This window comes from Brassica napus, chromosome C2 (genome assembly GCF_020379485.1).
Source record: "Brassica napus cultivar Da-Ae chromosome C2, Da-Ae, whole genome shotgun sequence".
NCBI lineage: Eukaryota > Viridiplantae > Streptophyta > Magnoliopsida > Brassicales > Brassicaceae > Brassica > Brassica napus.
Window position 1 is genome coordinate 10,824,658 of NC_063445.1, and position 13,683 is coordinate 10,838,340.

At 37.2% G+C, this 13,683-nt stretch overlaps 2 protein-coding genes across 2 annotated transcripts; both read right to left on the reverse strand.

The window, feature by feature from the left end:
* Window positions 1-6,181: 6,181 nt before the first annotated feature.
* On the reverse strand, window positions 6,182-10,045 carry LOC106363259 (putative nuclease HARBI1). The gene is made up of 2 exons (XM_022695972.2): window positions 9,873-10,045; window positions 6,182-8,458 (listed from the first exon to the last, which is right to left on the reverse strand). The coding sequence occupies exon 2, from the start codon at window positions 7,651-7,653 to the stop codon at window positions 6,808-6,810; it is 846 nt and encodes a 281-aa protein (XP_022551693.2). The 5' UTR covers window positions 7,654-8,458; window positions 9,873-10,045; the 3' UTR covers window positions 6,182-6,807.
* On the reverse strand, window positions 8,662-9,451 carry LOC111203040. Its single transcript, XM_022696418.2, has 2 exons — window positions 9,061-9,451; window positions 8,662-8,927 (listed from the first exon to the last, which is right to left on the reverse strand). The coding sequence occupies exons 1-2, from the start codon at window positions 9,449-9,451 to the stop codon at window positions 8,662-8,664; spliced, it is 657 nt and encodes a 218-aa protein (XP_022552139.2).
* Window positions 10,046-13,683: the final 3,638 nt, after the last annotated feature.

A 13,683-nucleotide genomic window follows, 5' to 3' on the forward strand; every position in this document is an offset into this window, starting at 1 on the left:
ATTAATCCAAGGGTTTAGGGTTCACCCAAGGGTTTATGATTTAGGATTTAGGGATTTGAGATTAGGATTTAGGGTTTAGTATTTTGCTGAGGACGATAAAAATATTATAATTTTTTTATTTATTTATTTTTACCTTTTTATTTTAAAAATATAATATAACTTATAGCTTGAGAAAATATTTTGTTTCCTCTTTTAAAAGATTTCAAATATGAAATAACACAATCTTATTGGTTGGTGAACCTAGAGGTTCACCCTAGGGAGTGAACCCAAGAATAAGTCTTAAATGGTACATATATCAGCACATGTTGTATTATTTACCGATTTTTTCTTGGGTTCACCCCCTAGGGTGAATCTTTAGGTTCACCAACCAATAGAAAGTTGTCATTTTAGATCTAGTATCTTTTAATTAAGGAAACAAAATAACTTGTCAAATTATATTATGCTTTTAAAATAAAAAATAAAAAATTAAATAAATAAAAATAACAATAGTTCTAAAAAAATATTATTTAAAAAAAATATATTTATTTTTAAGATTTAGAGTTTAGTGTTTAAGATTTATAATTTATAATTTATCCAAATGTTTAGTGTTTTTCCAAGGGTTTAGGGTTTACCTAAGGATTTAGGGTTTACCCAAGGGTTTAGGGTTTACCCAAGGGTTTAAGATTTTCCCAAGGGTTTAGGGTTTAGGATTAGAGTTTAGGGTTTAGTGTTTTGTTGACAACATGTTTAGTGTTTTTCCAAGGGTTTAGGGGTTTACCCAAGTATTTAGGGTTTACCCAAGGATTTAGGGTTTAGGATTTGAGTTTAGGGTTTAGTATTAGAGTTTAGGGTTTAGTGTTTTGTTTACAACATTTTTTTTTTTGAATTCGTTTTTTATATATTATTTTTATTTATTTTTAAATTTTATTTTGAAAAAATAATATAATTTGCAAGTTATTTGGTTTCCTTAATTAAAAGATACTAGATTTAAAATGATAATTTTCTATTGGTTGGTGAACCTAAAAGTTCACCATAGGGGGTGAACCCAAGAATAACTCTTATTTACCTGTATTTACAAAACAATTTACTTCAGTAAGAGTCACAAACCAGGACTAAATCTAGCTACACTGGCTACAACAAATATATAAACATGTACTTGTCTCAAAAACCTTTTCTTTCATTTTTCATTTTTTGTAGTAATATTTGTTTTGATCTTTACTACACAGTTAAACCAACTTGGCGAGAAGGCATCCTTTTGTATTAACGGAGGGTTTTCCCTGGACATCAGTCCATCACCATTCTTTAATTGTTTTTTTTTTTTTCTTTCAGTCAACAAGAAGATACGATCATTAGATATTTGACGTTCGTGCATAATAAGATACGAGATGCACCACCCTAGTGAAGGCATCGGCCTTATTGGGTCTGAACTTTTACTCTCTTGACCCAAACAGCCCACATTTCAACAATGACTACAAAATCAAGTCATGGAAAATATCATACATCAACGGATTTGGTGATCGCATTTGAGTAGTCTGAGGTTGTGTGGAATTATATAAATATGACAAGTGGTCTTATTCTCGGTATTATGTTAAAACTTTTGTTTTCTCATAACTTAATTAATGATATCATGATTCCATGCGAATTGTTATTTTATCTTTTGGCATCCATAAACGTTTTTAGAAGATATTTCATTATAGTCGCTCTTTCTCCCATTCAAACAAATATATATATATATATATATATTTTAGGCTAATGTCATATTTTCAATTTATAAAAGCAGATTTAAATATCAAATACTCAAAAAAAGTTTTAATCAAAATATGTTAATTCAGAACATGATCATTTTGGATATATTTACTAAAGTGATGGTGTGTGCTAGAGTCTATTGAACCTTCTCACACTTTTGTCCAGTGCCGTCCCTACTAATTTGGTGGCTTAAAGCACATTAACTTAGTGTGGCCTCATATTTTTTACTATCAAGTAATTATATATTAGAATATTTTTTTTTGTAATTGAATAGTATTAGAGCTATATATTATAATAATATTTAAAATATTTTTTTCAATGATGAATCAATATTTAGCAAGATAATAATACATTTATTTTAATTTAGTAGGAAACTTATAATTATGGCAGTTAAAGTTAGTAATATATAGCTTTAAAAATTTAAGCAGTAGTATAATAAAACAAGATTAAGAATTTAATTTAAAATAAATAAAACATATGATACAGAAAATTATTAAGGAATGAAAATAATCTAAGAGAGTCGTATTGTTTTTTTATTTGTCAACAAAAGAATCATATTGTTAAGTAAGCAATATATTATATGAAAACTGACAGAAAAAATAGTGAAAGGATACGTATGTTTTTAAAAAAGTGCATAATAGAAGTTGAACTCTCGTATGTTACGAGTATTAGCAAACAATCTGAAACTACTACACTAAAACATCCCTAAAGTTTTTTCCAAAAAAAAAAAAAAAACATCCCTAAAATGTGATCTCTAAAGCTATTTATTTGATTGTGGCCTAAAGCATATGCTTCATGAGCCTTATGCAAGGGACGGGCCTGCTTTTGTCTCTTTAGCTACGATCTGCCCCCCTCTTTTCCCTACATCTCTCTCTCTCTCTCTCTCACTGTCAAGAGATCAACATGTGGGATAAATGGATATATATTTATGTGAATATTTTCTTATAATTGGAATAAGAATCAATTATTGTTTTATATGGAAACAAACGTAGGCATTTATCATTTGTTCATATGCATATAAGCACCTGAGAGAGAGATGTAGGGCCCGTTTGTTTCTCCATCTGGATGGACCATCTGGATGAACATGAGAGTTTTGTTTGTTTATGCACTAAAAGTGCAACTCATTCAGATGGATCATCCAGATGACTTTTGAAAATTTAGGCTTAATTTTAAAGTTCATTCAGCTGAACCAATTTGGATCATTTGAATGGAGATGGTTCATTCAAAATTGTATAATGTCTATTATACCCCTAATGTAATTCACAAATTACAAACCTAAACATAATATCATTTTTGACACAAACGAAAACTGATAAAACTACAAAAACACTTTTTCCCGTGCTAAAAACTATTTTTTCACGCCAAAACCCCAAAACGCATTTTCCCGCTAAAATTGCAAAAAAAAATGTTTTCACGTCAAAATTGCAAAAACGTGTTTTTCCGCAAAAACTGAAAACATGTTTTCATGCCAAAATCACAAAAAAAATGTTTTCACGCCAACACCCCCAAAATATATTTTTCCGTCAAAACACAAAAAACACGTTTTCCCGCCAAAGTCGCAAACTGTGTTTTCCCGCCAAAATTGCAAAAAACGTGTTTTCCCGCCAAAACAAAAAAAATGTGTTTTCCCGCCAAAACCAAAAAACGTGTTTTCTCGCCAAAACCGAAAATTTGTATTTTCCCGCCAAAACCGAAAAATCTCGTTTTCCCGCGAAAACCGTAAAATATGTTCCCACCAAAAACGCGTTTTCCCGCCAAAACTGCAAAAACGCGTTTTCCCGCCAAAACTGCAAAAACGCGTTTTCCCGCCAAAACCGCAAAAATGCGTTTTCCCGCCAAAACCGCAAAAACGCGTTTTCCCGCCAAAACCGTAAAAACGCGTTTTCTCGCCAAAACCGCAAAAACGCGTTTTCCCGCCAAAACCGCAAAAAACGCGTTTCCCCCAAAACCGCAAAAACACATTTTTCTGCCAAAACCGCAAAAACGCGTTTTTCTGCCAAAACCGCAAAAATGTATTTTCCTCCAAAAACGCAAAAAATGCGTTTTCCCGCCAAAAACGTGCTTTCCCGCCAAAAACGCAAAAATGCGTTTTCCCGCCAAAATCGTAAAAACGTGGTTCCCTCCAAAGCCGCAAAAACGTGTTTTCTCGCAAAAAATTTGTTTTCCCGCCAAAACCGCAAAAACTTGTTTTCTTGCCAAAACCAAAAAATTGTATTTTTCCGCCAAAACCGGAAAATATCGTTTTCCCGCCATAACCGAAAAATCTTGTTTTCCGCCAAAACATAAAAAATGTGTTTTCTCGCTAAAACCGAAAAAACTTGTTTTCCCGCCCAAACCGCAAAAAGAAAACTCGTTAATTTTGAAATAATTCTAATGTAAATATATTAAACTAAATAATTAAATGTAATATAGTTAAAATTAATATTAAACATATGATTAAATCAACACAAGGATATTTTGGTAATTTCTTTACTAAACTCATTTGAATGGGAATGAAAATAAAAAAACAAACATAAGATCCATTTAGATGATTCATCTAGATGAGCTATGTAGATGGACAAACAAACAATCACAAAAATCTGAATGGATCATTTGAATAGATCATACAAATGAATCATTTGGATGGAGATGGCAAATGGTGAAACAAACAGCCCCGTAATGTAACAAAAGGATTTTTTTTAAATGAGGTGGTCCCATAAATAAGCAAAAACTCATAGTTGTATATTCATTGAAGCTGGTGTGTCACAAACATATGATATTTTTAAGCATTTGCGACATACTTACAAATGCCAACATAATTATTTTCCTGATTTGTTTAACTTTGTGAGTTAAGTTCATGTAATACCAATTTATCCACTAGAATGCAAATTTTCCATTTAAATTGACATATATAAATTGTTGGTTTTATGCCTTTCATTTATATAAATCGTAATCGGCATCAAACAACAAAACCTTGGGCAAGTACGCTTAGTACACTACAAACAGCTTATAATGAACTAAACCAGAACTTAATTTATGGGACCATAAAAGAGAGAACCTAAACATAAAATTAGAACTAATTAATAAGAAGAGAACTACTTTCAGTGCTATTGGGTCCCGTCACGACCACCGCCCACGTCACCATCTCGACTCACGTCTCCTCCACCACTGGTACCGCCGTCTCGCTCTCGCTCTCTCTCTCTCACTGTCACCACCACCGCCCACGTCTCCTCCAGGACCGGTCTCGTCTCCACCACCAGCACCACCGGTCTGGTCTCCACCACCACCACCGGTCCCCTCACCGCCACCACCTACGGTCCACTCCCCAAGGGACCAAAGCTCCCACTGGACCTTGGCTAGCTTCCTCTTAATCTCGTCGCCTTTCTCTATAACCAGTCGGATTTGGCCATCGAGTATCTCCCTCTGTACATCGCATCGACATTCAGCCATCAAACAAACAAGTTTTTCATACCCTTTTGTGTTCCTCCCACACCTTAACTTCATAACCAGAATGTATCTTCTGTCTGATTCCCAGTAGTAGCAGTTTCCTTGCAGCAGAAATGCTAGTCCACACATAGAATGGGCTGCTAGCAGTGTTTGCTCTTAGTGGAGAGCTCAATCTATAATATCTTCCCTTTAAGACTCGGGCCACCAAAGAATCATGCTTCGCATCCTCAACCAGTCGAGCCGCGTCCATCCGCAACACCCTGATCCTCTTGTCTCTCTTGGACAGCACGACAGGTATCTTCTTCGGTTCTTCCGGCATGGGCTTGTCCCTGGTTCAAACGGTCCCTTTTTACCGTGATGGTTACCGTGATCTCCGGCTGAGTGACGGTGACGTTGAGCGGCGGCAGCAGAGCGACGGATGAGACGGGAGGTGACAAAGGCGATTCTCATCATCTTTTGATTCTTTTTTTTGTCTTCTTCTCTCAGTAAAGATTGAGGAGTGAGGAGAGATGGTGTGTGTTTATAGATATTTATACTCGAGCTGTATTGTGAAAGAGGCGTAGTGATGCGATCAGGTTACTTTATGTATTGTGTGGAGAGGTTATTTCTTCTTCTTTTTTGAAAAAGTTCACCACAAATACATGTTGATGATATATACAACTCTAAAATCATTTACAATATTTTTTTTTTTTTGAAAAAAAATCATTTACAATATTCCTTTTATAAAATGAAACACGTACGTTAAAATTAACCTGACTCCCAAACAAAAAATTTGTTTGTTTAAAAGTATATATTTCGACTTTAATAATCGAGAACAGATGATTTTAGTTAGACTATAAAAGAAACCGAATTTATCAAATTTTAGTAATACTAATATTTTGTGAACTAACAACCGAATTGGAAAAAATAATTATCAATGACTAAGTTAAAAAGAAAATGATATAAATTATAAACAAAACACACAAAAACTCGAAGATATGAAGTTAAAAAATTCGAAGTTACAAAAAAAAAAAAGTTAAAAAATTCCTTTATTTTTTCTTGAAGATCAAGCTACTATTGGCTGCTTTTCTGCATGCATGTTGACCAATTAAATAAGGACATGTGCTCCTCTTCTCTCTTACTAATTGCGTGAGTGGCTGAGAAGAGACGGTTAGACCATCTTTAACCCTATTACCCCAAATGAGTTTCTTAATGCCTTTTTAATTAATTGATTGTACCTTTTTGTACTTGAGAACTTTAGATAAGAAACTTTCAAAAATGTAGACTTCAATGGTAGTTTCTTAAATAGGGGTTCTTAATAAATTTTTTTTTAAAATAAAATTTATTTATTAAATAAAACATAATAAAATAGAACATTTTAAACATACATTTTAATTTTTTTTAAAAAAACAAGGATTACTAAAAAAAAGAGAATAATTTGAAAGAAACATTCTGAACTCAGTTGTTGTCTTCGTCACGTCCAAATTTACTCCATAAATGTTCAACCAAATCAGCTTTGAGTCGTTGATGCATTTGTCGATCATGAATTCTTGTTCGAACACCCATCATATTGGCGATATTTGTAAGCATATCCGTAGAATAATCGAGATCGACATGTGAACTTCCGGACTCTTCTCCTTGTTGAAACTCTGAAACATTAGATAGAGTATATCCATCTCATTCGTCTTCAACGATCATATTATGGAGTATGATACATGCTCTCATAATATTCTTAATTTTGGCTTTATCCCAGAAAAGCGCGGAGTTTTTAACAATGGCAAATCGAGCTTGCAAGACTCCAAAAGCACGCTCGACATCTTCTCGGATAGCTTCTTGATGTTGAGCAAATAAAACCGCTTTCGGCACTTGTGGCATTGAAATAGATTGGATAAAAGTTGCCCATTTTGGATAAATACCGTCTGTGAGATAGTAAGCCAAATGATACTCTCTTCCATTGACAGATAAAGTGACTTCTGGAGCTTGACCTTTTATTATATCATCAAAAACAGGTGAGCGTTCAAGAACATTGATATCATTTAAGGTACCTGGAGGTCCAAAAAATGCATGCCATATCCATAGATCATACGAAGCAACCGCCTCTAAAACAATTGTGGGTTTTCCTGAACCCCGTGTATATTGCCCTTTCCAAGCGGTGGGACAATTCTTCCACTCCCAATGCATACAATCTATGCTTCCTATCATCCCGGGAATTCCACGGAACTCACCAACTTGAAGTAGACGTTGAAGATCAGCGGGTGTTGGTCTTCTTAGGTACTCAACGCCGAATAAAGAAATTATTCCTTCCACAAAATGTTCCACACATGACCGAGTAGTAGTTTCACCGAGACAGAGGTATTCGTCAACAACATCAGCCGTACTACCATATACCAAGACACGAATGGCTGCTGTACACTTTTGAAGTGGAGAAAGACTAGACCTTCCGAGAGCATCTTTCTTTTGTCGAAAGAATTCAACTTCATTGGAGAGTCGATCAACAATACGCATGAACAATGGTTTGTTCATTCTAAATCGCCGACGGAATAGATTTTGAGGATATGTTGGAGTTTCGCTGAAATAATCATTTCATAAATGCACATTGCCTTCTTCACGATTTCTTTCAATGTGAACTCGTTTTTTCCTTTTCTTCCTTGTATCTTCTTGATCATCATGATTTATGCACAAATCCTCGAACGTTTGATCAAAATATTGATTGCAATATTGATTATAATATTGATCAAAATCATCTACTCCCTCAAAAGTGTTATGAGAAGATGAAGCCATAGAATTTTATTTTGTGATGAAAGAGAAGACTTTGTAACTTGAAAGAGAAGAGAAAAAACTTTATTTTGTTGTGATCAATGAAAGAGAATGGCTTTGTTATCAAGGGGAAGACAATAACACTTTGTGGTGGAAGAGAAAACTTTGTAACTTGTGTTTTGCAAGAGAGAGTAGAGTGAAAACAATTTATTATTAGACAACCTACACTCGTGAGGAAGAGAGAAGAGTGACAATGCTTTATGAAAACTTTAGATGATGAGAGTAGAGTGAAAACAATGAAATGCATTACAATGCTTTATATAGAGCAAGAGAGAAGAGTGACACAACCAACACTCGTGACACATACAACTTGTTAACCAGACACTCGTGACACTTACATACAAAACTCCTCACTTCAACATACAAAACTCGTGACAGAAACATACAAAAGGCATGACACGGACGTACAAACATACAGCTTGCATTTTGTCTTGACTTCAACTCGTGACTCTTGACTTCAACTCACATACAACTTGAATTTTGGCTCTGTTGTCTCCAGACTTCTTTCTCTCTGCACACGGGAAGAAAGGCAATAAGATACACATAACACATATAATTAAAACATTTCATTCAAGTTTCACTTAACACATTTCAGTCAAGAACATGAACATAACTCGATTTAAACACATAAACATAAACTGGAAAACATTTTATCATAACAGGAACATAAGATGACACATACATTACACAAGAACTCGATTTAAACACATACACCTAGTTATCCAGCATCTCTTTAAGAAGCTTAGTCTTTACTGCTTGTTCTATTTCAGAAAGTGGGTCTGTTTTTGAAATGAGGCTGTTAAGCAGAGCCATTTTCGAAACTCTCTCTTGCAGGGCCAAGTCTTTCTCTTTCATAGAGCACATGGTCTGAAACTTTAACGAAGCCTCATTATCTGCGATTGGTTTCTTTGCAGAAGCTTCTTTTGAAACCTTAACACCAGCTGGCCTTTTGGTGGGTTGCTCGTCTAGATTGATAGTTGCTTAAAAAATATTTCGTGTGCCAGTTTCACAATATCACTCTTGCTCTGACCACTAGTTCTCTGTCTTGTTGCTGCCGCTACGATCCACAGAACTTGCAAACAAGATCATTCAGCTTCTGCCACCTTTGCTTACACTGAAGAGGTTCTGGGGGATCACCTCCTGCCACCTTCGGACTAGCTGCAAAGTAAGCGGCAATGCGGCCCCAGAAAGTACTTGCTTTTTGCTCATTGCTGACTATAGCATCCTTGCTGGTGTTTAACCAGGCGCTAATGAGCACTAGATCATCAGAGGGAGGCCATTTTCTTCTTTCTTTGCGCACTGAACGTGAGTCTCCACAGAAGCTTGTGTTTGCAGTTTCAGTTGGTTCGGCACTGGTGTTTGTAGGTTCAGTTGGTTGAGTACTGAACACTGGGAGTTGTGAAGCGCTTTCATAAGGAAAGGGTTTGGGAAGGTTAGAATCTTGTTGACAGTTCAAAAGGTCCACAAACTTGGACGTGTGACTATATGGATTACTAGAATCCATATTACTATGTCAAACAAGTGAGAAAGAAGAAGTACAAAGAAGGATGTTGGTTGATGAAAAGGAAGAGAAGATGTTTTCCCGGTTTTATAGAGGAAAAGAGAAGAAGATGTTGTTATAGATGAAAAGAGAAGAAGATGTTGTTACGGTTCTTTCACTGTCTTTACTCTTTGAAAAGAGTAAAGCTGAGTAGACATATATCTAACTTATTTATTACCTAACTCTAACAAGCATTCATAAAGCTAACAACTATGACAAGCATTAAAAATTATAGCATTCATTAAGCTAACTACTATCAGAAACATTCATCACAACAACCATTCACTAACCAGCATTCATCACAACCATTGATTAAACTAACTACTAACCGGCCCTAACAATTAAGAAAATGGCAAGAAAATGATTTTAAGTTTTGAACACTAACCTCAAAGACAATCTGAAGTTGTGTTTGCTTCTCGCAAGCACTGGATGTGTAAACCTGTTCACATCGACTCAACCCTATCAAAACGAGCAACACAATGAACTTAGGACATGATCCAACTTCAACACACTACGCTAAATACAGAGCCTAAGCTAAAATACAGAGCCAAGTGTTGATCCTTACGCTAGCTAAATAATCTTTAAAACACTAATTAAGATGAATGAGGTGAGCAAGTTAATTACTTGGGAAGTGATCTCAGTGAGGACCGAGACACTCGTCGGAGGAGACGCCGTGAGGACCGAAGCCGACGTCGTCTGTGGTGGCTTTGCATCGTCGGAGGAGACGCCGTGAGGACCGAAGCAGACGTCGTCCGTGGTGGCTTTGCATCGTCCGAGGAGGCGCCTTCAGGACAGAGAGAGAGAGAGAGACGTCGTCTTTTGTGGGATTGGAACCTTCTTGTGACGGAGCGAGAGGAACGTTGTCCTTCGTGGTGGGTTTGGATCGGTCGTGGGTTTCGAGACTCCGTCTGTCACGGAGAAGACGGAGGAGACGCCGTGAGGAGCAAGAGAACCGTCGTCCTTCGTGGTGGGTTTCGATCTACCCTCTGTCACGGAGAAGACGAGAAGACGATAACGAAGCCAGACGGAGTATCGGTGGTGGAGGATCGGTGGTGGAGGATCGGTGTGGAGGATCGGTGTGGAAGATCGGTGATGGGTTTGAATCACTCGTCGGTTTCGTCTGTCGAATTGTTGATGACGGAGAACACGAAGTGAGAGGAGAAAAAAGAAAGAAAGGAAAATTGAATTAAAAAAAAAATAATTTTCCTATCCTGTTTACACGTGTCTATAAAACCCCCACTAAAATCGGTAACCGAACACACTAATTAAGAATCGATAACTTGAGTTTTATTTTCTTTTCATTTAATTTAAATCACCTATTAACCTTAAAACCCCATTAAGGTTATGCGTTAAAGATGGTCTTATAGGTCTATATACTAGACTAATTAATGCCTTTACGAGTCTTTGTACGAGTCGGAGCTGCGCACAAAATATATTCTTTTGTCGGGACGGGAGGTAAACAAAAGATAATGATTTGATTTTTCTTTTGTATGGAAAAACACAGAACATTATCATAAACTGAGACGTACCGTTAATAACATATCAGTCTATTCTTATAAACTACTAAAACGGTGGTTGAGAGTCGGGATAAGCGTAAAATAATAGTTAGCACAAAATTCTTTCTAACGTAGTGATAAAAGTTAAAAAATCATTTTAAGACAATAATCTATTTCTCAAATGAAACCGTTAAAATTAAGCAAATGAACCATCCACTCTACTCTTGGTTCTCAAAAAAAAATTGATATCCACTCTACTGCTTTGTGTGTTTAGACCCCAAGCAAAATTCGTATAATGTATAAAGAAATGGAATCTAACAAATTTTAATAATACATATAAATATAAATATATATATATATATATATAAATATATATATATATAGATATATACAGAACTTTTTTTTTTTTTGAACTAAGCTTTCATATTAAAATGCATGAGAAAAAAAATTTACAAGCCCTTGGCTAGTGTTTTGGAGCAAAGCCCAGTAGTTTTTGAATCCCAAATAAAAGACCATAAGTTAGAACCCAATAGAGGCCAAGTAAGAGGATTGTGGAGAAGCGGTGAGAGTGATCAAGTTAGCCACCGCTGCATCAAGCGAGAGGAGATGATAGGGTTGCTTGATCGAAAACTCAGTATCTTATCTCTCATTTGCCTATCAATCAAGCGGTTGATCGAGTCTGGGGATCGATATACCTGTCGATGGAGCTGGCTGTTGCGTTCTGACCAGATCCAGTACATACAGCTTTGCCAACAGAGGAGAGTGAGCATTCCCAACGGTGATCGACTACTCAAGGCTTGCATTTGGATTAGAACCTGCGACCATGACCTCTGGGGTAAAAGGCCACATCTCTGCGCCAAAGGAAGCCAAATCTGCCAAGCATAACTACAATCAAAGTATAAATGGTTCCTACACTCAGGAGCCGAGTTGCAGAGGAGACAAGACGGGTCGGTTTGAAGTCCCCATCGTAACAACCTATCTCGAGTAGGACATCTGTCAACTACGATCAACCACGTCATGAAACTCTGTTTTGGGATCCCTCTTTTGTTCCAAACAGAGTCATGCCAAGGTACAGTAGGTCCTTCCTCCCTGAGTTTGTTGTAAACTTGACCAGTAGAGTAGCGGTTGCTAGTTTTGCCATCTATCTCCCACTCATAATAGTCTTCATCTTGCGTGAGAGTGATGGTAGTCATGAACACTTGCAGGTTAACTTGAGCTTCAGATCGTGCTGGTGGCAGTAACCATCGTCCATTGTAGTAGAGTGAAGTCAGAGTTGTGTTGTTTGGATTCCTAAGGTGGCACTGCGAAGGAGCGATCGTATGCATCCCAAAGGGCACCAGTTGTCTGTCCAGAATCTGCAGGTCGCTCCATTCTCCACCCGAATCTTGATCCAAGGGAACAGCTCACCGCTGAGTTTTAGTATCTTGTTTACCTGCCAGGAGTACCGCTGGCTTGGCTTAGTGATCCACAGGTTGCTAACGCTCCCTTGGAGGATATCTTCACGGAACCACGCTACCCACACCGATCCAGCCTGAAAGAACATCAGCCATATTAGCTTCAAACAACATGCTTTGTTCCTTATTGAAAGGTCCTTGATTCCCATCCCTCCTTCTGTTTTTGGTTTAGTTACTTCTGTCCATGCAACTCTAGCAGTGTGATGCTCTTCAATGTCTCCTTTCCAAAGAAATACTCCACACAGTGAATTTATACATTTTACACATGCTTTGGGCAGGATAAACGTCGAACACCAAAATGTTGTGATTCCAGTGATGACCGTTTTGATGAGCAGTAGCCTCCCCGCAAAAGAAAGAGCTTTGGAGGACCAAGAAGAGAACTTGGTCTTGATCTGTTGAAGCAGCCCTTCGCAGTTTAGGAGAGTGAGCTTTTTGGTACATAATGGCACTCCTAGATAATGCACAGGCAGAGATCTCAGGGGCATTCCTGTTGAGAATTGAATAAGCTCTGTCTCCCTGACGCTAAGTCCCGAAGCAAAGAAGGAGGACTTTTGAACGCTTACTGCAAGACCAGACCGGTGCTCGAACTCACGAAGTATTTACAGTACAGCTTGAACAGATTCAAGCGAACCATCCATGAAGATCAGAAGATCGTCAGCAAAGCAAATATGGGTCATTCTAGATGACTCACAGCCCTTGTGGTAGTTGAATTTCATTTCACGGGCAGCCTTGTTCAGCATCAGAGAAAGATTGTTCATTGCCAAAACGAAGAGGTAAGGAGAAAGGGGATCTCCCTGCCTTAACCCCCTTGTACCTTTGAAGTAGACATTCACTGATCCGTTATACCCTATTGTGAAGTTTGTAGTGCACACACATGCTTTCAGCCAGTCAAGATAAATTTGTGGCAGATTCAGTCCATGGAGGCAAGAGAAAAGGAAGTCCCATGATAAGGTATCAAAAGCTTTCACTATATCCACCTTAATGGTTATCCTTCTCTGACCATTTGACTTGTGATAACCGTGAACCAGTTGACCTGCAAGAGAGGTGTTCTCAACCAGCAACCTATCCTTCACGAAGGCTGTCTGATTCAAAACTATGATTCCCGGTAGCAGTGGCTTGAGCTTCCTTACTAGTATGCGAGAGACTACTTCGTAGATTGTGTTAAGACAAGCAATGGGTCTGTAGTCAGTAATAAGTGACGCGCTTGTGTGCTTTGGAACAAGAGTGAGGATTGTGGCATTCGTCG

Excerpts from the sequence above, each read along its gene's own strand:
- LOC106363259 (XM_022695972.2), bottom strand. The coding sequence starts at position 7,653 with ATGAACAAACCATTGTTCATGCGTATTGTTGATCGACTCTCCAATGAA.
- LOC111203040 (XM_022696418.2), bottom strand. The coding sequence starts at position 9,451 with ATGGATTCTAGTAATCCATATAGTCACACGTCCAAGTTTGTGGACCTT. Across the intron at positions 8,928-9,060 it reads TCCCCCAGAACCTCTTCAGT|CAACTATCAATCTAGACGAG; the intron begins GTAAGCAAAGGT and ends ATATTTTTTAAG.